The 26,974-nt window shown below is 44.3% G+C and overlaps 1 protein-coding gene across 1 annotated transcript; it reads right to left on the bottom strand.

The window, feature by feature from the left end:
* Positions 1 to 1,865: 1,865 nt before the first annotated feature.
* Wdr82 (WD repeat domain 82) lies at positions 1,866 to 24,520 on the bottom strand. Its single transcript, XM_052719201.1, has 9 exons — positions 24,015 to 24,520; positions 17,046 to 17,143; positions 12,805 to 12,871; positions 9,275 to 9,374; positions 8,699 to 8,815; positions 8,183 to 8,338; positions 7,797 to 7,866; positions 6,517 to 6,659; positions 1,866 to 4,421 (listed from the first exon to the last, which is right to left on the bottom strand). Exons 1-9 carry the CDS (start codon positions 24,173 to 24,175, stop codon positions 4,392 to 4,394), a joined length of 942 nt encoding a protein of 313 aa, XP_052575161.1. The 5' UTR covers positions 24,176 to 24,520; the 3' UTR covers positions 1,866 to 4,391.
* Between the last annotated feature and the right edge of the window lie 2,454 nt (positions 24,521 to 26,974).

The following is a 26,974-nucleotide window of genomic DNA, read 5'->3' as shown; positions in this document are numbered from 1 at the left end:
GCCCTTGTGAATTGTGAGTTGCTCACAGCTTGGTCGACATATTTTGCCGCTTCTTGTGGCCTTTCAGTAGATTCCTTAGTTCCACTTTTGAAGCTTGCATATAATCAGGGCTGTTTCCCATGCTCAGCCCCCTCATTGTTGCCAGGGGATGAAAAGACATTTAATACCTGCGAACTCTGGACTGTAGGTACCATAAGGGCGGCCTTTCCACTTCTTAAAATTGTTTTGCAAGAGTTTCACTATGTAGCCTTGTCAGTTCTGAAACTGTATTGTGGTCTCAACTTTGTGATCCTTTGGCTTCTGCCTCTAGAGTGTAGGCCAGGCTGCTCTGAAACTTCCATAGCCTGAGTCGGCCTCAGTCTAAATACTGAGATTACAGGTGTGGCCCACTACCAGACTCCTCATTTACTTCTGAGTGACCTGGTGCTTGGGCTTTATGAAACTTCACTTTTCATCTTCCCCTTAAGACTTGCCAGCCTAGGCCAGGCGGTAGTGGTGGTGGCAGTGGTGGCACACGCCTTTAATCCCAGTGCTCAGGAGGCAGAGGCAAGTGGATCTCTGTGAGTTCAAGGCCAGCCTGATCTACAGAGCGAGTTCTAGGATAGCCAGGGCTGTTACAGAGAAACCCTGTCACCATCTAGAACTTACTGAGGTTCAGAAATACCTGTTGAAATACAGTACTCATCACATGAGCTTTTACCTGACTCACCCCTAATATTAGGATCAAGGGGGCTTAAGGCAACACACAGCTCTGGATTGCAGCTAGAAAGCTTGTGTAGTTAATTCACCTGGGATGCTCAAACCCCATTTCCTCACCTTAGATTTCATTTTCTGTATGCTACCCAGGGAGGACAGGACCAAACACATTGGTATTTCCCATTTCCTGTGTAACACATAGACAGACCACCAGCTTGCCTCTAAGCCCCAGACAGGTAGCAGGCAGATGCTAGTGTCAAGTGTCTAAAGCTGAATTTGGCTTCCTCTTTCTTCAGCACATCCCTCCACACCCTCTCAGCAAAGTGCAGGCAACATCCTGTGCCTGCCTCTTGCCCACATCAACTGCTGAGCCAGCTCGCCCCCACACCTTACTGCCTGTTCCTCTTGTTCACACACCGAGGGAGTGGGCACACCAGGTCTCTATTGCAAGCATGTTGGAGTAGCAGCTGCAGCAGGCTTTGATTACATTTGTGACTTTTGTGGCATGTATGGAAATCTAAGGACAACTTTTAGGAAGTGGGTTTTCACCTTCCACCATGGGTTCTGGGGACTGAACTCAGGTTGTCATGCTTGTGTGGCAAGAACTTTCAGTTGCTGATTCCATCTTGCTGGATACTCCCACCAGGCTTTGAGGGGTCTCTTAAGAGTAGACCAAGTAGGAAAGCCTGGTCAACTAAACCAAGCCATGTTCTTCCCAAGTGGCAGGCCAAGGTTTTTACCTATTCCGATTCAGGGAAGCAGAAAGTAGGTCCTGGAGTGGCAACAATTCCCAATGCATTAGCCAAGCAGGTGGCTCACGGGGCAGACAGCCGATCCTGCCGGATGCAATGCTCACCTTCCAACCAGGGCCCTAGGATACCAACCTGGTCAAAGTTTGAGGTAAACAGCGAAAGGCAGGCAGTGAGGAGGTCTCTGAAGAATGGGTCTGAGTCAGGCTCACCTCCAGTCACTCATTACTGGCCCCGTGGTAATTTAATTGGAGTCTGGGGTTAAGGGATGGGCCCAGGGGGTTCCTATTGCCCACAGGCCTCAAAGAGGCCCAACAGTTCACACAACATTGCAGGCAGCTCCACCTGAGCCAGAACATTGGAACAGCACATCTCTTCTGATGTGAAGCAGGCAAATAATGTCACAGAGACTCAATGGGAGAGACTGTAAGCCATAAAATTCTGTTTAAGACTGGTAACATGGCAAAAAAAAAAAAAGTTTATGTTAAGTACAAAAGGGACATAAAATTGTATGTACAGTGGGATAACAACTATGTAAACACACCAAAGTCTATGCACAGAGATATCCAGAGGAACATTTAACATCAAAATTAACAGTGGTACCATTTGGGTGGCAAATTGGTTCTTAAAAATCCCCCAATTTCCCTTCATAAGCAGTAGTTGTCAGTTACAACGGGGAATAATTCATTAAAAACCCCAGTGGCTGGTGGTTGAACAGTGCAGTGTCAGCTGCCACACACAGAGCAGTGGCTCTGGCTGACATTCAGAGGACAGTGAGTACATCCCACGGACACACCCCCAGACTGCCATTGCTTTCTCCCTCTTGCTTACCCTGTGACCACATACAGAATCCTAAGTTCTAGCTGGATCTTTCCCTCCCAATTCAGAACTCAGCTCTGCTGCCACAGGGCCCAGCAGAGGCTGTGAGGCAGTATGTCTTCCAAGAACATGGTGCCTCAGCTTTGGACACTCATGAACTCAGTTTCTCTGTGACCAGGCAAGCCGCTCTTTCAGGTTATGCAGCCTTACTAATCCAGAGTTACAGACCTTTGCTCTCAACAGTTCCTCCAAACATGGACTCTTATATCCTGAAGGTAGGCAGTGACATCTCCAATCACCTGGTTCCTATAGTCTGTCCACTCTGAGAAGACAGGAGTGCTCAGCAACACTTAAGAGACTTCAGTGAAGGTGGCCACCTTTTCAGTTGGAATAACAAGTCAAAAAGTAATTGCTTAAAAAATAACGTTAGCGATTCGAAGCCCATGCCTGCTTCTGAACAGAAGCAGTGATGGCCTGACCAACACCCTCGCAGCTGGGTACTCATGGGCAAACCAGCCTGTTGGGTCTTGATTTCTGGAGCTGCAGGGGTACTGCTCGCTTATGTCAATGTCTGACTACCGTTTGTTCGCCTCCGAGGTGGCCATACTGGGAAGAAAAGGTCAGCTGCAGCTCTCCTCAGTCTGTCCTAGCCTTCTCTCAGGAGAAAGCAAGAAAAAGGGCAACCATGCCGACACAACAGGTGAGGAGTCCTGACAAACTAAAAACACTGGTTCTAGCACCCTGTCCCCAAACGCCACAAGCCAGGCACAGAAGCCATGCAGAAGTGACTGTCACACATATACAGGTGCAGACAGAGCATAATCAGGCAAAAAAAGATTCTAATACTGTAGAGAGGGCCCCGAAGTGTGGCTTGAAGAGCACAGGGAGTTATCCAAGGCTCTTACTTAGCTGCCATGAAAACAGCAAACACTAGAAGCTCTGCTTCACGTTGTCTCCCGAAGGTTAACAGAGTAGACTAACACTTGTGGCAAACACTACCCACAAAGAGTCTTTCTCAGCTGCAGGGTTCCCTCTCCTGCTGAACTCTTGATAAACTAGATGAGAGAGAATTTAATTGGACACGCACACTGTGCTCAAATACAAACAGATCAAGGGTCATATATAAAAAGGCTAAATATAACATATAACACAGGCCTAGAGCCAGCTCTTGGGTAAGAGCTGGGGAAGAGGGGTATCATCTGCTGACTATGTACACAATTCGCGGTGGGCAGGGAAGGAAGGCATCAGTGTAAACAACTCAGACTCATTCCACAATACTGGCCCACAGGAAAACGTGATGTGACTCAGGTACAAAAATAAACTCCTACCTTGCTTTTGTACAAGCCAAGCTCAGTAGGATCCCCACAAAGACTGTGGGGCTGTCTTGATGGGGGAATTGCACCAGGCTGTTAAACCTTTCAGCTCTCAGAATTTACCTGCTACTCCCTTCCCTCCCTTTCAGACGCTTGGGCCTTTTGCTAGCCAACATCCAAGCCCAAGACCTGCCCCACCCACCTACACAGGAATACTGTAAAGCGTCCTGACAAACAAGGTCCTTCTCTATTTGTCCCTTTCTTTGACCCCAAGGTATATGAAGACTTATTTTTGTAAATGTTTGGCACCTAAGAAACATGATGGTTGTGGAATAATGCCACAATTACACAGGGAGACCCAGTAACAAGACATGCAGGGTGAGGGCAAGAGGTGCTGAGCTGCCCTAGCATTTCAAAACCAGAACTGTGGCTTCCCATGCATTTCTGGGGTGGGAGAAGGATGTGCGGAAATTGGTGACGTCACTGGCTCTTCAGCAGCAAATATATTCAAAATTGAAGGGGCTCAAGGGCCTCACTGTAACCTAATCATAAGTAATCACCCTCTGAAGAGCTTGGTGCACTGAGAGCTGGAAAGGCCAAGTGCCAACTGAATCTGCAGCACCAAGAGTCCTTTGGAAGGCGCTCAGCAAAGTAATTCTTTAGAGCAGATGGACAGCACATCCCTGGGAAGGCCATGTGGAAAGATGTCTCCAGTCCAGTCAAATGATCCAGTCAGTCCCACTGCCACCTCAGTCACCTCTGACTTTTTCCTGTTGGACGCCCTCACTGTACAAAGAGCCGAGCAGTGGCAGGATCAGTCATCAATGGTGGGCAACCAGAAGGCCTGGAAGGAGAACACAAATCAGCTTTTTAAAAAGCCAGGCTTCTCCTCACTATGGAAGGTTGTTCTTCCCCACCTCACAGCATCAAGGAGCCCAACCCCAATGATGAAGGAATTACAGTCTGGTGGCCCTTACTCCTGATCAAACCATTGTTTCTACTGAGCCAGAAACACTTTGAAAGTTGGTTCTGTTTATTTCCAACATTCACTCCTGTGGGTAACCTGGCCTCACAGCTAATCTCAAGGTGGCCTCAATCATACCCTTTCCTTCCAGAATCTGAGAAGAAAGAAGGTTTGGATGAGATGGTTTTGCTGCCTTTGAGAGCTGAGTGGCTTTCTGGTTTTACATGATCTCAAACTCACTATGTAACCAAAGATGACCCTGAATTGACCTTCAGGCCTCTGCCATCCAAATGTTTAGATTACAGGTGTATACCAACACATCCAGCTTAGTTTCCTTCTGGCCTTCCAGTACTGGAAGACTGAAGGCAGGGCTTCATCCATGGCAGGCACGTGCTCTAAGTTGTATTGCCAGCCACTGTTGTCTTTCTTCTGATACTATCTTCTTGGTTTCTAAAAACAAGAACTGGGCTAGAGGTACAGCTCAGTAGTAAAGGCCCCAGGCTCAAGCCTCAACACCAGAGGAAGAGGGGGCACTAGGCTCTGGATAAAAGCGGGAGCGAAACACTTCATCCAAGTTCCTACTTGAAGATAGACAGACTTCAAAGGAAACTAGAGACCAAGAATCACCTATCTCCCATCTCTAGTTAATTCTGTTTTCTAAAATCACGTGCGTGCGTGCGTGTGTGTGCGTGTGTGTGTGTGTGCGTGTGCGCGCGTGTGTGTGTATCATGGTACGTGAGTAACAGCCAGAAATCAACTTTTGAGAGTGAATTTTCTTATGAGTTCCAGAGATAAAGCTCAGGTTGCCAGGCTCAACAGTAAGTGTTTCTATACCCTCAGAACTCTTTCCTTGTTTTTAAGTTGTCTGTGTTTGAGACAGGGTTTCAGATAACCCAGGCTGGACTGAACTCCTGGTTCTCCTGCCTCTACCTTCCAAGTGCTAAGATTAACATGTCTGCCACTAAGCCTGACTTTTGACCCCTGGAAACCACATGGTGGAAGGAGAGGACCAATTTCCACAAGTCATCCTTTGACCTCTATATGTGTCATGGCACATGTTCAAGAATACACAAAATAAAAACAAAATCAAGTTAGGCATGGTGGTGCACACTTTTAATCCCAGCTCTTGGGAGGCAGAGGCAGGTGGATCTCTGAGTTCAAGGCTGCCCCAGTCTACAAAGAGTTCTAGGATGGCTAGGTCTACACAGAGACCCCCACCTCAAATAAACAAATAAAATACACTAAAAATTAATAAAAACAACGGAAATTCATAAATGGATAGTTACACCACTAGAAGAATTTCCGAAGAGTTCAATGGAAAAGAATGGAGGCATGGTGGCCCACACTTCTCAGCTCAGCGCTCAGGAGGCTATACAGCAGGGAGACTAACTGGAGTACATGGTCAGCCTGGGCCAAACCAAAACACTATTTAAAACTCCTCAAAGAATGCACCTATAAAAGGTTGGTCAGAATATTTTAAGGAGTAAAATTAATGCCAAAAGAACCTAAGTAGCTTGGGCCTAAAACACAGCGCCAGAGCAAGAACTGCTCTGCGAACCTCTTCAGAAAGCACGGATGACCCATCTTTGTTTTTTTTTTTTTTGGTTTTTTTTTTTTTTTTGGTTTTTCGAGACAGGGTTTCTCTGTGCAGCTTTGCGCCTTTCCTGGGACTCACTTGGTAGCCCAGGCTGGCCTCGAACTCACAGAGATCCGCCTGGCTCTGCCTCCCGAGTGCTGGGATTAAAGGCGTGCGCCACCACCGCCCGGCTACGGATGACCCATCTTACTGGAAGAGGAATAAAAGTGAGAAATGCAGCCTAGTCAGGTCCCCACGATGTGGGGCTGTAACAGGGAAGCCACCACTTCTGAAACATGAACCCGCACTATGTGGATAGAACACACTTTGCTGTCCGAGGCACCCACCACCCCAAATCAAGAGGATCCTAATGGAAAATGTCTCTCACTCTTCACATACCATGTTGGAACAGGCGCTGGCAAAGGTCATGAACTTGGGGTTGAACTGCAAACAGGTAATGGGACCCGTGTGTTTACCATCCAATACAGCTACTTTTATACCACTCTCTCCATTCCAGACGTGGATCTTGCCATCTTCTGAACCTAAACAGAATGATCGAGACAATAACACTTCAAGAGGCAAATAAAGACAGGTGAGAAAAAGATAGATTGAGATCTAGAAAAAGTTTCAGGACACATCACTCAGCAGAAACTAAGAGCACAATGGAGGAAGGACACGGAATTGATCTTGACCTAATTATCTGTTCCCTTCTCTTGAGGGACTTAATTTTGTTATATAACCCAGATTAATCCGAATTCTCTTTGTAGCCCAAGTCAGCCTCAAACTTCTAACTTTTCATATTTCTGCCTTCCAGTAACAGCACCCAAGTGCTGGCAATTAGAATGGATGTGCAGGAGCGCTTCACTATTCCTAAGTCATTCCCCCTCATACCTTTACATTTCTTATCCAGAAAGGGAGCCAGTATCATTAGTCTGCCAACATCTGGAAGGTCACACCAAGTTATCAATACAATACAGTAATTTTTTTTTTTTTTTTTTTTTTTGGTTTTTTGAGACAGGGTTTCTCTGTGTAGCTTTGCGCCTTTTCTGGAACTCACTTGGTAGTCCAGGTGGGCCTCGAACTCACAGAGATCCGCCTGGCTCTGCCTCCCGAGTGCTGGGATTAAAGGCATGTGCCACCACCGCCTGGCCCAGTAATGCTTTTTTAAGAGCTTAATTCTAAAGCTCATGAAGGGAAACCCAGTACATTGCCAGTTCCAATAAAGAACCCTGCCAGTGTGATGGCACACTTCTGCAATCCTAGCACTTGGGAGAATCAGAAATCCAAGGTAATCCCTAACTACATAGCAACTTCATGGTCAGAAGAGTTATATATAATAAATAAGACTATCGAAAAACACGAAAAATGAGCAAACAAAGAAAGCCAGAGAGATGGCTCAGAAGGTAAAGGTGGCCTGCCAGGAAGTCTGGCCACATGAGTCTGACCAATGGAACTCAAATGATGGAAAGAGAAAACTGACTCCCTAAAGATGTTCTCTGACCTCCATACATATGGCACTGCATGTATGCTTATGTACACAGTAAAGGGAACTACAAAGTCTGAAGGTGCTATACAGCAATCTGAAAACATCTATTGAACAGCATTTTAGTTACTTTGCTTGATAACATAAACAAATGCACAGTACCAGAGAAATAACAAGGAAAATGAAAGCAGCTCACCAATCATAATAAACTGTGAATCTGGAGTAAATGAAGCTTCGAGTGTAACAGCTTTGCTGTTAGCATAACCCTGCAACAAAGAATGGTTCTCATTATAGGGCCAGTAATAGAATAGAAATACCATCCCAACACACAAGCCCCTTTCCGCCAAAGGTCTTTCAATGTGCAGTGTTACCAAGACCAAATGAAAAGTAAACATGTCATTTTGTAAGAGGTGAATGACTGCAATACAAAGGAGGTGAAGTTCGTGTGCAGGAAAAAAACATAGGTCCATGCCCCATCACTGAGTCAAGGATAACTACTGATCTCCACAATCCAGTTAATAGCATTCCCAACCCAGGCCTTAAGAGCAAGGAAACAGCCATTCTTCAAAGCTGCCAGCTCACCCCAAATGTGTGCATCACCACACCCTTGAAAGCATCAATAAGACGGATGAAGCTGCCGTTGGTGGAAATGAGTATGAGTTTGCCATCATTGCTGAACTTAAGTCCTGTCCACTCACAAGTCCGATCATACTGCATCTTAAAGGTTGCAAATGGTCCCTGCAAAACACAAAAATAGCAGTCCCCAGGCTCCACACACATCAATACTTCCTCTGTTAGAACTTCTTTTCTATCCACTTAGAGTCTTTCTAAGTGGGCAAGAAAAGGATAAAGCACTGCTCACTCTGCCACTCTGTTACCCACACTTGCTCTTCATCACAGAAAGGCTGCCTTTTTATACAGGGTCTCACTATGTAGAGCAGGCTGGCCTGACAGAGATCCACCTGTATCTGCTTTGGAGTGTAGTGTTGGAATTGAAGATGTGTGCCACCATGCCTGGGCTAGAAAGGGTTCTCAAACATCCAACTTGCCCTTAAAATTTCTGCAACCTTAATATAGCTCAAGGATTCAAAGATTTACCTTATCAAAAGAACGAAGGTCATAAAGTTTGACCATTTCTGAGTTGACACCTGCGGCAAAAATTAACCCTTCTGGATCAAAGGAACAAACTGGTTTGCCCTGTAGATGCATGAGGCCCTAAGAAAAAAGAGGACAACGAGTTAATGAATGAAGGAGCCCACCACTCAATCACTGAGTTTTTCCAGTGCAAACAAGGAAGGAATAGGAACTGCATCCAGCCTACCTACAAAACATTAAAAGTGAACACACAAAACTGACTAAAATGTAAAAAGTCACTGTATGATGCATTTCCAATCAGCCTTAACTGTACAACATTACAGAGTTCAAAGAGAAACAAACTCCTTGAGGCTAAAGGTTCTAGGCAGTTTTTCAAGCACTAAGCCACATTGCAATGTAATCTGCTCTGGAGTAGGAGATCTGCTTACCAAGCAGTAGCCAACTGGTAAAAGGTTTTGCTGCCACATAAGACTCTGGGATCCCAAAATGGAACCAGTGTTGTCTCCCTTAACTGAGAGGGAGAGCTGATAATGCTTTCCACAGAAAATGCTCAAAAATGTAACTGTGAGGTACCATTACCTGGCAGTTAGGAGACCGGAGATCCCAGAGTCGAATGGTCTTATCAAGAGACCCAGAAATGAAAGTGTCATCCACAGGTGACATGGACAAGGCCACCACCCTGCAATGTATCAAGATAAATAGGAGTTGAAGCAAAATATGAGCAAAAATTGGATGTGAACCCTAAACCACTCTGCCTGCCTACCTATACCTGTTTTCCCAAGACTACCATCTTAGGAAGCATACACAAACTTATCTGAAGCAATCAAAAGTAGCTAATTAAAAAAAAATCAACCTAAAGCCTCTGTATAAAAAAATGCATGATCTCAGGCTGGAGCTATACAGCTCAGTTCTAGTGTTAAAAACAAAGTATGTGATTCTACGGAAAATGAAAAGCACAGTGAGATATTAGTTCACACCACTAACGGCTGTCATAAAAGGATTGCTCAGTACTGGTAAAGAGGAGCATGGTGGAGAATTAGAACAACTGTATACACCACTGATGAAATACGTGGTACAGGTGCCCTACAAAAGACCTTTTCAGGCTGGGTGTGGTGGTGCTCGGGAGGTAGAGAGAGGCAGGTGGACCTCTGAGTTCAATGCCAGTCTAGTCTATATATTGAATTCCAAGCCTGATCCTCTGACCCCACCACAAAAAAGCCAAAATCAACCAACCAAACAAACAAACCATACTTTTTCTGGAAAGTTATGTGACTCAGAAATTCCACTCCTAGGTATATATACTTTAGCAAACTGAAAATGCCTACACCAAAATGTTCAGGCTTTTACAGTAGCATTATGAATGGGAATGACCCAAATGCTCACTAATTAACAAGTCAACAAGATGTGGACTAGCCATATAACATGACACAGTATTATTTGAAAAAAAAAAAAAAAGAAACTAAGTGCTAATTCATATGACAACAGGGATAAACTTTGGAAACATCATGCTACATGAAAGAAGACACACACAAAAGGTCATATGTTATCTGACACCATTTATACAAAATGTCCACTATAGGCAAATCTAGAGACATCACTTAGATGAATGGCTGCTAATGGGTACAGAGTTTCTCTTAGAAAGATGAAAATATTCTGGAATTATACTAGCAGTGATTGCCCAACTACATATATACATACATACATACATACAATCACTAAATTGTATTTCTTATTTTGAGATAGGGTTTCATATAGCCCAGGCTGCCATAGTAAAACAGAGAGAGCATAATGCATATGGACATGGAATTTTGTCACACTGTCTAGCTCAAAAGTTCACAGGTCCAAGTGGATACAAAAGGCTCTGTGCTGATAAGTACAGGGAACATAAGAACCCCTGGCCCTAGGGAAACTTACCTGCCAGTTCACAAGGTGCCAAGACACTAGAGCAAAAGTGAATAAGCTGGCCCATGTTTGGCTCACACAGTAACCAACACTTCCTGTCTTCAGCAGCACAGAAATACCCTGCTGCTTGTAAGCGCAACTTCTTTACTGAACTATTTTTTTTTTTTTTGAGAGAGGAGTTTGAGACAGGGTATTAATACTATATGTATCCCAGGATGACCTTTAATTTACTATGTATCTAAAGCTGGCTTCCAATTTGTAACAATCCTCCTACCTCAGCCTCCACAGCACTAGAATTACAAGTACATACCACACCATGTTCATTCAGAAGTACAATTTTTTTTTTTGCTTTTTGAGATAGGGTCTCTCTATGTAGTCCTGGTTGTCTTGGAGCTTGCTATGTATACAACCAGGCTGGCCTGGAACTCACAGAGATCTGCCTGCTTCTGCCTCCTGAGCGCTGACATTAAAGGTGTGCAACATCAAGTCCAGCAGAAGTATCACTTCTGACAAGCAGCTCTCAGCCATCTCTCCTGTCACCCTGAATGACATAGCTCTCCTGAAATCAGGGCAGCTGGGCCTGCTATTGTGGAGCTCTCAAAAGACCCTGATCCCTTCCAAGGACAGATAGGGAGTTAGCCATTTCTTGGGAGAGGAGGGAGATGGGTTTAGCTGCCATTTAAGTTGCCCCTGCTCCTACAGATGACCAGAATTAAACTTACTGGTTCACAAAGTTAAGATTTGGGTGGAATCATTTCTTTGGCTTTCTGGGGTGAATAGACAGATATCTTTTTACACTTCTCAGCAAGTGACATAACACCTGTCAGGACACTATACTACCACTCTGTATCATCTATATTAATATACATGCCTTTGGTCCCAGCACTTGGGAGGCAGAGGCAGGCAGATACCTAGGAATTTGAGGCCAACCTGGTCTAGACAATAAGCTCTAGGACAGCCAAGGCCACATAGTAAGACCTTTTCTCCAAAAAAGGGGGGGGGGGGGGAGCTGGAATGTTGTGGGATAATCTCGTTGTACACTGTGAAGAAATGTCACTTGGACTGGTTTAATAAAAAGCTAGACAGTCAATAGCTAGGCAGGATTTTGGGGGCAGGGAGAATGCTGGGAAGAAGAAAGGCACAGTCACCAGACAGACAGAGAGGAAACAGCAGGGGGAGTACAGAGTAAAGGTAATAAAGCCATGAGACAAAAAGTAGATTAATAAAAATGGGTTAATTTAAGTTGCTAAGAGCTACTATACATGCCTAAGCTACTGGCTGAACTTTTATAATAAATAATGTCTCTGTGTAGCTATTTGGGAGCTGGCAGGTAGGACAAAAATAAAAGTCCAGAGGTCCTGGGTCCAATTCCCAGCACCCACATGGCAGTGCTTAACCACCTATAACTGTAGTCCCATGGGATCTGATACCCTCTTCTGGTGTGCAGACATATATGTAGACACAACATCCATATACATAAAATACATAAATATATCTTAAAAACAAACAACAACAACAGCAACAAAAAACCCTTTCACATCATAAGGAACATTTTTCATGTAGAGACTAATTCAAATGTTGGCCTTTGTAGTGGAAGGCCTCATAAATACAAACAGTTCTTTTTTTAAGAGCTAACTGAGATTTGGCTTTGCTATAAATAACAAGTCTAATTTTAAAGCATAGGTTATCACCCAATAACTTTAGTTCACGTTTCTTACACACACACACGGATTCTTGTATGGCAAGCATGCTCTTACACTGAGCCACGTCTAACCCCTCATTAATTATATTTATTTTGGTATGAAGACTTGAATCTAGAGCCACTCACATGCTAAGCATGTGCTCAGCCACTAAAGTATACTCCAAGCTCCTACTTACAAAATGTTCCCCTTTGTTTTTTCAAGGCAGGGTTTTTCTGTGTAGATCAGTCAATCCTCAAACTCAAGAGATGCCCCTGCCTCTGCCTCCTGAGTGTTGGGATTAAAGGCATGTGCCAACATCGTCCGACTCCTTATTTAAATTTTAACAGAGACTATGTAGTTATTTCTGAAACCCCATCTTCTGTTTCCATTACCTCAGAGTTGGTTGAGATCAGTCAACAAGATGAAGAGAAATGCTCGCCAGCACTAAGGAAGGCTGGACTTACTAACAGACCTCTCCCTCTCTTGAGATAAACGAACTCTAACCCTGTAATACTCGAGTCTTACCTTTTGCTGTGTCCAGGAAAATATCTGATGTATTTGTTGTCATGCAACGACAAGTAACGGATAGTGTCTGTAAGAAAACAAATGAGGGATGACATTCACCATTTAAATGGAACTTACGCTGCATTTTCATTTCTGAAAAGACAAGGCCTAAGAACCTACTGTATTCTATCACCCAAGCAAATTACAGACAGATAAAGGCAAACAACTTCTCTCAACAACTTAAGAGTACACATATAGATTCATACAACTCAAAAGCCAAGTTTTCATTTGATAGCACTTATACCAACACTTAATATCACTGTGTTGGGGCCCAGACGGACAATTCAATAGTGATGTGCTTGCCTAGTGTATGAGAATCTCAAGAGTTCAATCTGCAGCATTGGAGTGGGGGTGGGAGACTCAGAGTAAAAACTACATTTAAAAAACAAAAACAAAACAAAACCAAAAAACACTGTTTTGCTACCAATCTTTGGATTCTTCATAATTTAAAATTCAACTTGTCCTACATAAGTATTTCCTGGCAAGGAAAAAAAAAAATCACTGGCTATAGACACTAATTTTAGTGTCTGCAAAATGACAAATCTTACACTAAGTATCAGGACCAAAAACTAGAGGGCTATATAGTGAGTTTGAGAACAGTCAGTGCTACTACACAGCCAGATCGGTCAAAGCTAAAGACAGAGAGAGGGAGGTGAAAGAAAGAATTCTATCTAGAAGAGTAAACAATAAGGGCTAGAGAGATGGCTCAGTGGTTTAGAGCACTTGGCTTCCATTCCCAGAACCCGCACAGTGGATCACAACTGTCTGTAATTCCAATTCCAGGGGATCTGACATCCTCTTCTAACCTCCCTGGGCACCAGACACATGATACATAGACACACATGCAAGCAAACCACTCACACACATAAAATAAAATGAAAAGAAAAAACGATAAAAAGATTATATTGACAGCAGAATGAAGTGAGTCTGGGTGTGCGGCTTAGGGAATAGTGCTTACCTAGCATGGGTGAAGCCCTTACTAGAACTAGAAAGCAGGAAATTACTACACTCCTAAAAGAAGAAAAGCTGGACATGGTGACTATAACCTGTAATCTCAATACACTGGAGACCACCATGGGGTACATTTAGTGAAACTCTGTCTCAAAAAACCAAACCGAAACATCACTGAAAACAAACAAAACAAAAAATAGGAAGAGAAACAGGTAACAGGAAACATGGCACCAAAATACAGGAGGGACGAAACACATTATAAAGGCAAACAGAAGATAAGATGTCTAAGCCAGGTGTGGTGGCACACACCTTTAAGCCCAGCACTTGGGAGGCAGAGGCAGGCTGATCCCTGTGAGTTCCAGGCCAGCCTGGTCTACAAAGTGAGTTCCAGAACAGCCAGGGTTGTTACACAGAGAAACCCTGTCTCTAAAAACAAAACAAAACAAAGATAAAACAAACAAACAAAAGAATAAAGAAGTCCAAAGTATCAAGTGGCTTACAAAGGGTTTTCTTTTTTTGGTCAGGGTCTCACTCCATAGTCAATGCTAGCTTGGAACCCATTATACAGGCCAGGCTAGCCTCAAAACTAGCAGCAATTCTCCAGCCTCAGCCTTCCAAATGCTGAGATTACTGGTATGAGCAACATACTTGGCTTGCAGGGATACTTTCTAATGAAAGGGCATTTACCCTCAGAGAGAAAAAAAGGAATCCTTTCCATACAATCTGTAACAGAATTCTACACGGTTTATTTGAACAACTCCAAGCCTCTCAAAGGACAACCATAAAGCATTTCTGGTTATTCTAGTGCTAGGAACTACTCACCTGCCCTAAAGAGAGATCCCTTCCCCATTACCTGGACTCCCAGAGATGAGCAGGGCTTCGCCATCTTCTCCACCCCACTTGGTAGCTGGTGCGCTGTTCCTGGCAAGGCAGTGGCCTGTACAGTTATCTCCTGTACCGGGTGGTATCATAGACCCTCAAACTGTACAAACTACTACCTCAGCCTGGAATCAGGCAAAAGAGAACGGAGCACTGGAGGAACTCTGCAGGACGCACTCGAGGCAGGAAAGGCAACATCCCCACAGCAGAGGCCTGGCAGCAAAGCTGCAAGTGCCACCACCCATTTGCCTCATCTTGTACGTGTTTGGAGAATCGTTTCATTACTCAGAAAAGCAGCCCAACAAGAAATACACCAATCATTAGGATAGCCTCAGGATCCTAGTATTTATCCTTATCCAAAAGCATCAACGGCAGTGCCTACTTAGAAAACTACTTCTGAAACAGGCATGAAAAATAGAAATTAGGTATGTACTAAAATCAAGTTCAGGTAGAGAAGTCTCATTAAAGAAAGACTTCTGCCCATTTGCTTTGAGACAGATTAAAATAGCAATTTAAAGTAATCTTTGCTGAATGTCTGGGCATGGTGTTACCTGCCTTTAGTCCCAGCACTGAGGATTCCTTTAAGTTTAAGGCCAACCTGGTCTACATACAGAGTACCAGGCCAGCCAGGGATACATAGTGAGAGCCTGTCTCAAAATAGGGAGGGAGGCAGAAGATACTATTCTGTGATCAAGAGCACATACTGCACTTTCAGAGGACTTGAGCTTAGTTTCTCAGTACCCCAGTACCCATGCCAGACAGCTCATAACAACCTGTAATTCCAGCTCTGGGATTGACACCTTCTAGACTCTTTGGCACCTGCATTCCCATGTGCACATACCACCTCCACACACATATATACACGATCAAAAAAGAAATCTTAGATGCCACAGAGATGATGGCTCAGTGGTTAACAGTGCTTGCTGCTCTTCCAGAGGACCTGAATGTAGTTCCTGGCACTCACAGCACATGGCTCACAACTGCCGGCAGCTCCAGGGAACCTGATGTCCTCTTCTGGCCCAAGGACACTGGCACCCACCCACCCAGAGATACACACATACATATAAATAAAAATAAATCTAACTGTGCCTGCCACAGTGGCACAGACCTATAATCTCAGTACTCAGCAGAAGCATCATGTGATCAAGGGCAATCTGAATTACAGTGATGCTATCTCTATACTAAGAAATCTTACTGCAAAAAGCAAATCAGTAAACCAGTACCAATAAGGCTAAAATAAGATAAAATAACAAGCATGTGACAGTTCAATCACTGAGACAGTTTGTCAACTTAGGAATTTATTCCAGAGGAAATCATGCAAAAGCAGAGACTATTTATTAAAAAGCAAGTTTCAATTCCTAAAAAAATTTCTTTACTTTAAAAAAAAACAAAAACAAAAGTATTCCTGGGATCAAAGACCACAAAGGTCACCATACTGTTCTTTATGACACACACCGTAGAAGAGCTAAACTCTTGTACCTGCCTCTAAGCTAGCACAGGGAGCCATTTGTAAGCCTTGTTTGTTGTTTTTAAGACAGGGTCTAGCTACAAATGCTAAACTTCCCAGATAGGGTCCAAACCATTTGGGTGCTGGGATACTTCTACTATATTTTTCCCCACAAGACAGGGTTTCTCTGTTTAACAGTCCTCGCTGTCCTGGAACTCTCTTAGGACTCAGGCTGGCTTCAAACTCACAGAGATCTGCCTGCCTCTGCCTCCCTCCCGAGTGCTGGGATTAAAGGCATGCGCCACCACCTGGCTGCTTCTACTGTTCTTAATTTCATGCACTTGGCCTCCTTTCCAGTCTGCCTTTAGTATATCTGTAAATTCTGTTTTACTCTCCCTCAGTCAGAAATGTAAAAGTTTTCTTTATACCAGCCACCTGCCTTTGTAGTTTCTGAAGATATGGTTTCACTCTGCAGCCCAGGCTAGCCGAGTACTCCCATTCCTCCAGCCTCAGACTCCCAAGTGCTGAGAACACAGAGGTAAGGTGTCACACCTGGTTTAATCCACAGACATATTCTGAATGGAAAGGCCCAGTAATTTACTAATTGCTGTGTCAAGTATTTCTCCCTTTCATTTTTGCTAAGTATTCTTTCAAGTTTCAAGGAGTGCAAATCATAAACATAATTAGTTACTTCCTTTTCCCACTCTCCATTGTACAGTAGACATTTTTCATACTCTGTTCCAAGTCCTTCCAAAGTCCTTGTGGCTTGCTTCCAGCATTCTTTCACTTTTAACGATGTAATCAGCACTGCTAACATTATAGGAAAACATTTAAACCAACTATAACCACAGCACAAATCCCCACAAAGATTCCGTCAAGTATTCAAAGGAACCACGGCTGTGACCTCCTAAACAGGCTTGCTTACCGTCTATTTTGTTAGAGCTGTAAACGACCGTGTTGGCTGCATGAGTGTATCTGATGAGGTCCACACCGTATTTCTTACTGTACAGGGTTCTCTTTGGTCTGATGAGCAAACAAAGGGAAAGACAAAAACCATCAGAATCCAATATCACAAACACTGGAGCTCTGCACATAAATAGCATCACCTGACTTGATATGGCAAGAGCAGGGATTATTAGTAGACACAAGTTGGGTCTTCTACAAGTGTAGTATGAACTCTTAACCACTGAGCCACCTCTCCAGCCGCCAAAACCCATCTCTTTTTTTTTTTTTGGTTTTTCGAGACAGGGTTTCTCTGTGTAGCTTTGCGCCTTTCCTGGAACTCGCTCTGTAGCCCAGGCTGGCCTCGAACTCACAGAGATCCGCCTGGCTCTGCCTCCCGAGTGCTGGGATTAAAGGCGTGCGCCACCACCGCCCGGCTCCAAAACCCATCTCTTAAAAATAAAAATCAAATGTAACAGCTCTTCAAGAATAGTCATTCAGCCGGGCGGTGGTGGCGCACGCCTTTAATCCCAGCACTTGGGAGGCAGAACCAGGTGGATCTCTGTGAGTTCGAGGCCAGCCTGGGCTACCAAGCGAGTTCCAGGAAAGGCGCAAAACTATACAGAGAAACCCTGTCTCGAAAAACGGAAAAAAAAAAAAAAAAAAAAAAAAGAATAGTCATTCACTTGTGTACACAAGGCCCAGGTTAGAAAGTAAAAGTAAATATAGAATATTAATTCAATCTTTTACCACACCTCATTCAAGGGAGGGGAGGGGTTGAGGCAGGTTCTCACATGGCCTCTAAGTTACTAGGTTGAGGATGGCCTTGAACTTATGATCCTCCTGCCTGGGCTTCTCCAGTTCTAGAATTACAAGAGTAGGCCACCACACCTGGCTTCAAATGTAAACTCTGAGAAGACTATTTGAGAAAAAGGTTCAGGAAATATCACAAATCATGACTCACAACAGAGCGATACAAGAGTACTTGAAAGACAGTAACTTCTCCTAAGCCATTCATTTAGAAAGCACTTTCTTTTTCTTTTTGGTTTTTTGAGATAGGGTTTCTCTGTGTAACAGTCCTTGGCTGTCCTGGAACTCACAGAGATCCACCTGCCTCTGCCTCCCAAGTGCTGGGACTAAAGGCATGCGCCACCACCGCCCAGGAGAAAGCACTTTCTTAAAGGCAATGATCTATCAAAATTGAAACCAGATGTAACACTGCTATGTTCCTAATATAATTCACTCTTAAAGATGTACAACCTTCTTATCTGGAGGTAAAAGTACCAGCTAAACCTTTCAGAAGAGAGGAGACCCAAATTCTCTCTGGCAAAATTAGTCAATGGTTCCTTTTTCTTTTACTTTAATGTAAAAGTACGTGTCTCTAACACCAAAGTTCCAAACTATGGGTTAAAGTCCCTTAAATGCAAACTTTGATGATCAAATAAAAGGGATCTCATGAGGCTGGAGAGATGGCTCAGCGGTTAAGAGCACGGGCTGCTCTTACAGAGGTCCTGAGTTCAATTCCCAGCAACCACATGGTGGCTCACAACCATCTCTAGGGGGATCTGATGCCCTCTTCTGTCGTAAATGCATACAGGCAATTAGAGCACTCATCCATAAAATAAATAAATAAAAGATCTTAGAAAAACCTATACCCAAAACAAAAATTTGAATGCTAGAATTCTCCACATGAACCAGGTCAGAAAATAAGAAAACCTTGACTATGTTTTACATTTATGTCTAAAAGAATTTTAAACTAGACATGGTGGTTCACATCTTTAATTCCAGCCAGAACTTGAAAGGAGGATCACTACAAATTCAAGGCCAGTTTCAACAACAAAATGAGACCTGTCTCAAAAACAAAAGGGAAAAAGAAATAATGTTCACTCCGAGTCTCAATTTATGCAAAAGAATGTTTACCTTCTCAATGTAAAATTATTTTGGAACCAGTGAGTTAAACAATCTTATGATCCAGGCTGCCTACAAGTCAATTTGCATTTTTAATTGTTAAAGTCAGTAAAGGTGAGATCTTCTGCTTCATGACACATATTCCAAACAAGAGTTCTTGAACTTGTATTATACTTACTTACTTACTTATTTATTTATTTATTTATTATACATGTTCTGTCTGCATGTGTCCTTGTAGGCCAAAAGAGGGCACCAGATCTCATTACAGGTGGTTATAAGCCACCATGTAGTTGCTGGGAATTGAACTCAGGATTTATTTATTTATTTATTTATTTATTTATTTATTTATTTATTTATTTATTTATTTATTTATTATGCGTGTTCTGTCTGCATGTGTCCTTGTAGGCCAAAAGAGGGCACCAGATCTCATTACAGGTGGTTATAAGCCACCATGTAGTTGCTGGGAATTGAACTCAGGACCTCTGGAAGAGCAGCCAGTGCTCTTAACCACTGAGCCATCTCTCCAGCCCCGTATTATACTTTCTATATGTCTGCCTTTTGTGAAATAAAATACTACCAGATCCAGTCTACTCTGGAGTTCTGCTCTGCAGTCAGTGCTTGGTGACTAATGATTAAGTGAGGCTGAGCCTGTGCCTACACTAAAGGTTGATGACTTTGCATCTATCAGTGGTAAAAGTGAATCCTAGTATTTCAGCCCATCTAAAATAGAAAACAGGTCTAGGGATCTGGCTCAGTCACAAAAGGCTTGCCTAGCATGCATGGGATCCTGGATTCTAACTTCAACACTGCAAGTAAACAAAAAAGATAAAGTATTAAAGCATGTGGTATAAAAAAGCTTGGTTCCACTAAGATATGGCCTGTATTTCTTAAATCTAAAAAACACTTGAGATTTGTTCCTAATAAAAGGAACCTATTTCTTTATTTCAGTTCTACTCTGAAAGAGCCTAATGTATTATCATTGCACGTGTCTTTTCATGCACATTTCCCCAAGTATTTTCTCCTTCTTTAAAACTATGATTCTGCCGGGCGGTGGTGGCTCACGCCTTTAATCCCAGCACTCGGGAGGCAGAGCCAGGCGGATCTCTGTGAGTTCGAGGCCAGCCTGGGCTACCAAGTGAGTTCCAGGAAAGGCGCAAAGCTACATAGAGAAACCCTGTCTCGAAAAACCAAAAAACAAAAAACAAAAAAAAAAAAAACTATGATTCTGGAGGCAAAGTATGAACAAAGAAAATAACAGTAAAGCCAGCTGGTGTGGGGGTGGGGCACATCTATAATCAAGCACTTGGAAGGTCGAAGGAGAAGAATCAGGAGTTTTTAAGGCCAGACTTGGATAGAGAGTTGGAGGGTAGTCTGGGTTACATGAAACTGTTGTCTTAAGAAGGCAAACTAGGGCTGGAGAGATGGCTCAGCGGTTAAGAGCACTGGCTGCTCTTCCAGAGGTCCTGAATTCAATTCCCAGCAACCACATGGTGGCTCACAACCATCTGTAATGAGATCTGGTACACAGGCAGAACACTGTATACATAATACACAATAAATAAATCTTTAAAAAAAAAAAAAAAGGCAAACTAGGGGCTGGAGAGATGGCTTAGCGGCTAAGAGCACTGACTGCTCTTCCAGGGGACCGGGGTTCAATTCCCAGCACTCACATGGCAGCTCAAAACTGTCTGTAATTCGTTTCAGGGGACCCGACACACATGGCAAAACACCAATGCATATTAAATAAAAATAAGTAAAATTAAAAAAAAGAAAAAAAAAGAAGGCAAACTAGGCTGGGCGGTGGTGGCGCACGCCTTTAATACCAGCACTCGGGAGGTAGAGACGAGCGGATCTCTGAGTTCGAGGCCAGCCTGGTCTCCAAAGCGAGTTCCAGGAAAAGGCACAAAGCTACACAGAGAAACCCTGTCTCAAAAAACCAAAACAAACAAACAAAAAAACAAAAAGGCAAACTAAGTGTGTGTGTATGCGTGCACCTAATTAACTCAAGGAATGAAATGCATTATAATGTTTAAGTGGACAAAAACAAACAAAAATCCTCAACACCTCTTTTTGGGCCGATGAGATGGTTTAGAGGCTAAAGGCAACTGTCATCAAGCTCAATAACCTGAGTTCAATCCCTAGGACTCATATGATGGAAGGAAAACACCAAATCCTGCAAGTTGTCCTCTGATTTATACATGTACAGCAAGCTCACACAATAAAAATGTACAAAAAGAAATATTGTAGGGAACAAAAACTACTTTTGACAAAAAGAAAAATGTAAAAAAAAATTCTTTTAAGCCAAATATTGTTGGTTCACACTTGTAATCCTAGCACATGGGAGGCTGAGGCAGAATTGCTATTTGAAGCCAGCCAGCACTATGGTTACATACTAAGTTCCAAATGTTGGGATTGTTTGACTGCTCTTCTAAAATATATATATATATAATATATATATTATATATATTAGATTTACTGATTTTATGTATATGAGTGTTTTGCCTGCATCTATGCATGTGCACCCTGTGCATGTCTAATGCCCATGGAGGCCAGAGAGTATCAGATCCCCTGGAACTGGAGTTAAATGTAGTTGTGAGCCTCCAAGTCAGTTCTGGCACTGAACCCAGGTTCTCTGCAAGATTAGCATGTGCTCTTAACCCTGAGCCATCTCTCCAGCTCCTGGATCCTTTTTTCAAACCTATTTTCTTTTTAAAGCAAGTTTTTTGTTTTTAAAGACTTATATACTTTATTTTTATGGTATAAGGGTTTGATTGTAAGTATGTCTGTTTATCACTCGTGTTCCTGGCATCACAAAAGTCAGAAGTAGGAGTCAGATCCCCTGGAACTAGAGTTATAGTTGGTTGTGAAGCTCCATGCTGGTGCTAAGAAATGACCCCAGATCCTCTGTAAGAGCAGCAAGTATACTCTTTTTTTCCCATTTATTTATTTATTTGGTTTTTTGAGACAGGGTTTCTCTGTAGCTTTGGAGCCTGTCCTGGACTACCTCTGTAGACCATGCTGGCCTCGAACTCACAGAGATCCGCCTGCCTCTGCCTCCTGAGTGCTGGGATTACAGGTGTGCGCCACCACCACCCAGCAAAAATTGTCTGCAAACTTCCTTTCATTTTTTTTTTCCAGAGCTGAGGACCAAACCCAGGGCCTTGCACTTGCTAGGCAAGCGCTCTACCACTGAGCGCAAGTATACTCTTAACCATCTCTCCAGCTCGTACATTTTCTTTTTTTGAGACAGGGTCTTACTATGTAGTTCCAAGCTGCATTCCAATATTCCCACCCCTAGTCTCCCAAGTGCTGGAATTACAGGCGCTGCAGAGCAGAATGTTCTTTTTTTTTTTCCTTCAAGAAAGTTCTTTGGAACATTGTAACTTTCTATTAAGTCTGTACTCATGTAAAAAGATTTTATGCATCAATAAACAGTCTTAGTCTTAGCATTTTGTTCCTTTGAATAAGGGATATGCATTTCCATTTCAGCTCTTGGAGGGAAGATTCTAATCTATGTACTGCACTAAACATTTCAAGCAAACCTACTTCAAATTACTTCTAGTTCCCAACTTTAAATCCTACCATCTCTTCCAAACAAACTCAAATGGGTAGAGCAAGTAAAAACCAATACACTAAAATGAATATCAATTCAAACAACTATCTCTCCAGCTAGTAATTCTCTCTTCACTAGGATCACCACTGTAGGGAACTCTTCCACATACAGCAGGCAGGTCCAGAGTTAGTTACGTAATACTTTGTTATAACCCCAGTGAGGAAAAACATCATATGCAGCTAAGTCTACAACACAGCCTTACTTTAGATAAACTCAGAGACAAGTTCCAAAGGAAAACTGTCTGTTATTTGAAAAAATAAACAAAAGGAACACCTGGAGAAAGTAGAGAAAAGCTAAGGCTTCAAAACCACAGGTAACTTTGACAAAATGATGTCAAAAACAGTAGCTATTAAATTAAATCAAACATCTGCTTTGGAAAGGCGGCTGAAGTTGACAAGCGAAATCAAACTGAGCCTACACTAGACTTCGACTTACAGGGGTGAGGCCAGGCAATGTCTCCCCCGACCTAGGCCATGAAAAAGGCAAAGTGCTCTGCTCAGCAAAGATACACAATCACAGCAGTTTTCCAACTAACATGTAACTCCCATAACCAGATCCAGAATGTTAATTCCAAACAAACCATACACTGGCGGGTTTTTTGACTGTTTTGAGTTTCGCTTATGAAGTCCAGAACTCAGAATCTGCCTGCCCCTGTCGTCCCAATGCTGAGATTGCTGGCTGGGCTGCCACACCCGGGTAAACTTTTTTTTTTTTTTTTTGGTATGCAAAAGGAAACACTAAATTGTTCCAGAATGCTTTCTTTGTTTTAAAGGGAGCTCGCATTCTGACCAGAATGGGGCGGCCAAGTTCGCAAGAGTCTGGCAAAGAAAAGTTTCCGGGAGGCTGTTTAACAAGTTAACTGTAAGCGTGGGTATCGGTACAGGGGAAGGGCAGCAAGCTCCCATAGGCACAATCGATAAATCCTGACAACTAACAACTGCATCTCGCGGGGCTTGATGGCAGAAAGGCCGCGCGGGAAGCTGAGGGGCAGGGACGGGCGCGGTGCCAGGGCCGAATCCAGGTCACCGCGGTGAGGGCAGCGAGCTGACGCCGCCGATGGGCAGAACAGCTCTTACGGTGCTGCACCGAGCTCAGAGGCGACCCGCACCTTCTGACAGTCAAGAGGGGTGGAAAGGGCTATCCGTCTGGCCGCCGGGTGCACGGACATGGCGTTTAAAGGTCAAGGTCAAGGTGGGGTTTGGCAAGAGACGAAGAAGGCGCGCTCGCAAGAGACCAAAGACACATGAAATAACAACGCTAGTATTACTACGACCATGGCCATCGTTCAAAGAAAGGAAAAGATCTCCTGCACCACGGCAGGATGGAGGCTGGAGTGCACCACAGGCTGGGGGGGGCCTCAGTCGGGAACCAGCGGCGAGAGGGAAGGAGGGAGGCACTCGGAATCCGGCCCGCGGCCCCCGCCACACTCACTTGCCCTCCTGGCAGTCATAGAGCACGATGGAGTCATCGTCGCTGCTGGAGATGACTGTCTCCCCATTGGGGCTGAAGTCAAAGCAGTTGATCTTGTCCGAGTTCTCGCGGAACACCTTGGCGACGCGGAAGCTCCTCAGCACGCTGTCGGTCAGCTTCATGGCGGCGGCGGCGGCGGCGGCGGCTGCTGCTGAAGGCAGCCGCGGCGGCGCAGGGCCGGGGCGGGGCCGAGAGGCAGGCGGGCGGGCGGGCTGCTCAGGGCCAACCCCAGCGGTGCGGGCGCCGCGGTGGCGGCTGCCGGGAGGGCGGCTGACAGTCGGGCCGCCGCGTCCTCCTCCTCCTCCTCCTCAACCAGCGCTCTCTCGTCGGGATGACGGGAACCTCACTGACCGTTCTTCCCCAGAGTCACTTCAGGGCCAACCGGCGCTGCGCCGGCTCATTGTCTCCGCCATCTTGAAGGGAGAAGCAAAATCAGAGGGCGAGGAGCCTCGGCCGCGGCGAACGTCGGGAAAGGGGGCGGGGCGGGAACCGAGGCGCGCGCTGAGGGGGCGGGGCGATGACGTCAGCGGGCGGGCTCACATTTCCGTGGCCCGGGATCGCAGAGGACTCGGTGTGCAAAGGGAGGCCTGCGGGCGTGGAGCGTCTGAAGCCTTTCCTGAGGGCGGGAATTTGAGGTCGCCTCGGGACTACTGCCTTTGTGAGTGCTCCCCAGGGAGACTCAGGTGTCCCTGAGGTGGCAGGTACTTGTGGAGATCACCCCTCGTGGCCTGTTCGTGGGTGTGACTCAGGTGAACCCATCACTGGGGGGCTTGACCACTACACCACGAACCCAGGAAGCCCCCATTTGTTATTTTAATGAAGTACAACATATAATTAAGTGGGTGACCTTTTTTTTTCTATTGATCACTGCCCAGAACATCAGAGCTTTCTTTAAAAACTTTTGGAGAGTCAAAGCACATGAAGAGAGCTAACTTTTAAGTGCGGTGGAGGGGGGGCCTTAGGAAGGGCTGTGAGACGGTTCACTCTTAGGAAGGTGTGACCTGAGTCCCATATAACCTGGACAATGGTTAACAAAATAAAAACCACGAGCCGGGTGGTGGTGGCGCACGCCTTTAATCCCAGCACTCGGGAGGCAGAGGCAGGCGGATCTCTGTGAGTTCGAGGCCAGCCTGGGCTACCAAGTGAGTCCCAGGAAAGGCACAAAGCTACAGAGAAACCCTGCCTCGAAAAACCAAAAAAAGAAAATAAAAACCACGAAATGGAAACTAGAGAAATTGGAGTCTAATTGGAAATAAGACTAGGGGTTGAATCCCACCCACGTCCTTAGGAGGATGTGGGGAACAACAATAGAGAAATTGGCTGAGGGAAAAAGACAAGATTGTAAATCTGGACTGAAGTTCCCACCTGACAAAGCAGAGCTCCTGGCTACAATTTGTTCTGGGGTTTGAGGAGGGGAAAAAACCGGTTTGAGTGCACGCTGAATGGATGGCAACTTTCCAAACTGCAGATTGATTCAAGAAAAATCTTGCACGGACTGTGGCACTCAATTCCCAGTGATTGTTTTTGAGTCTACAAAGGACGATTCAGTCTGCCAAGAAAGCTTGAGAGGGCAAGGTCAGATCTGCTGCCCTGTTCTGGACCCGCTGGGTGAACTGGAGTCCTTTGAAGAACATTATAGTCAAGATCCTGCGGACTGAATGACTAGAACATCATAAATGTGGGGAGCTCAAATGTAGCCAAGAGCCAAATGATCGTGAACTATTTTAGGCCTCTTTGAAAACTAGTGTGTGTGTGTGTGTGTGTGTGTGTGTGTGTGTGTGTGTGTAAGTGCTTTTACCTGCTGAGCCGTCTAAGCCCACCTTGCTTTTAATAGCCTTTTTGACATTTTAAAAAAAGGATTTATTAATTTTATGTAGATGAGTGCTCCGTCTGCATGTACAACTTTTTGTGAGAAGAGGGCATCAGATCCTACCATGTGGTTGCTGGGAACTGAACTCAGGACCTCTGGAAGAGCAGCCAGTGCTCTTAGCCCTAAGCCATCTCTCCAGCCCTACTTTAACTTGTAACAGTCTCCTAATTAATAAACTTCCTGAGAGGCATCATTCAGTTTAGCTTTGTCAACCCTACAGCTAAGGCGGCTGTAACATCACATCTGAAATCTATAATTTCCCCACTTTGCAGCTTTGCTGTGTGGCCCATCTACTTGATAGTCCCACAAATATAATTGGTCAACATATTGATTATTTTTTTTTGGGGGGGGGTACTGTTCTGTGACTAAAAATTTGTGTGGTTCTCTTCCAGGTAGAACCAGTCATTAAGGGTAAATTGACTCCTCCTCGTTCCTGGGCAAAGCTGTTCTTTGGGAAGCAAATATACCTAGGAGATGGCATTTTGGTGAGAGGAGTCTGTATTAACATACAAAAATGACTACAGAAACAGCCATAATCTACCTAATGTTCTCAACCAAAGGAAATCCTTGAAGGGTAGCTTTCAAAATTGTATCCTGTACCTTTCTCAGATTTCACTGTTAAGACCAAAGCTCCCTCCCAAGACTTAGCAGCCTGCACTATTTTTAAAATGAAAAAAGAGCCGGGTGGTGGTAGCTCACATTTTTAATCCCAGCACTCGGGAGGCAGAGCCAGGCGGGTCCCTGTGAGTTCGAGGCCAGCCTGGGCTGCAGAGTGAGATCCAGGACAGGCGCAAAGCTACACAGAGAAACCCTGTCTCGGAAAAAAACAAAAACAAAAAACAAAAAAAAAAAAAAGCAAAAAAAAAGTTATTTATCTTTGAATATTTAATATTTTAAGAGTGTCATGAAACACTCCTCAGTTTCACTTCCTAGTGTGGCTCCCTGCTCTGCTACGGTGGGCTTGCCTGCCCTTCACTCCAGCAGCACCACGGCCTTTGTAGCGAGCACATACCCCAGTTACGGGGGAGGAATAATCACTCTTGATTCAGAC

Source organism: Peromyscus californicus, unplaced genomic scaffold (assembly GCF_007827085.1).
Source record: "Peromyscus californicus insignis strain IS unplaced genomic scaffold, ASM782708v3 Scaffold_11__1_contigs__length_118956290, whole genome shotgun sequence".
NCBI classification, from domain to species: Eukaryota; Metazoa; Chordata; class Mammalia; order Rodentia; family Cricetidae; genus Peromyscus; species Peromyscus californicus.
This window is presented reverse-complemented; position numbering and strand designations above follow the sequence as displayed.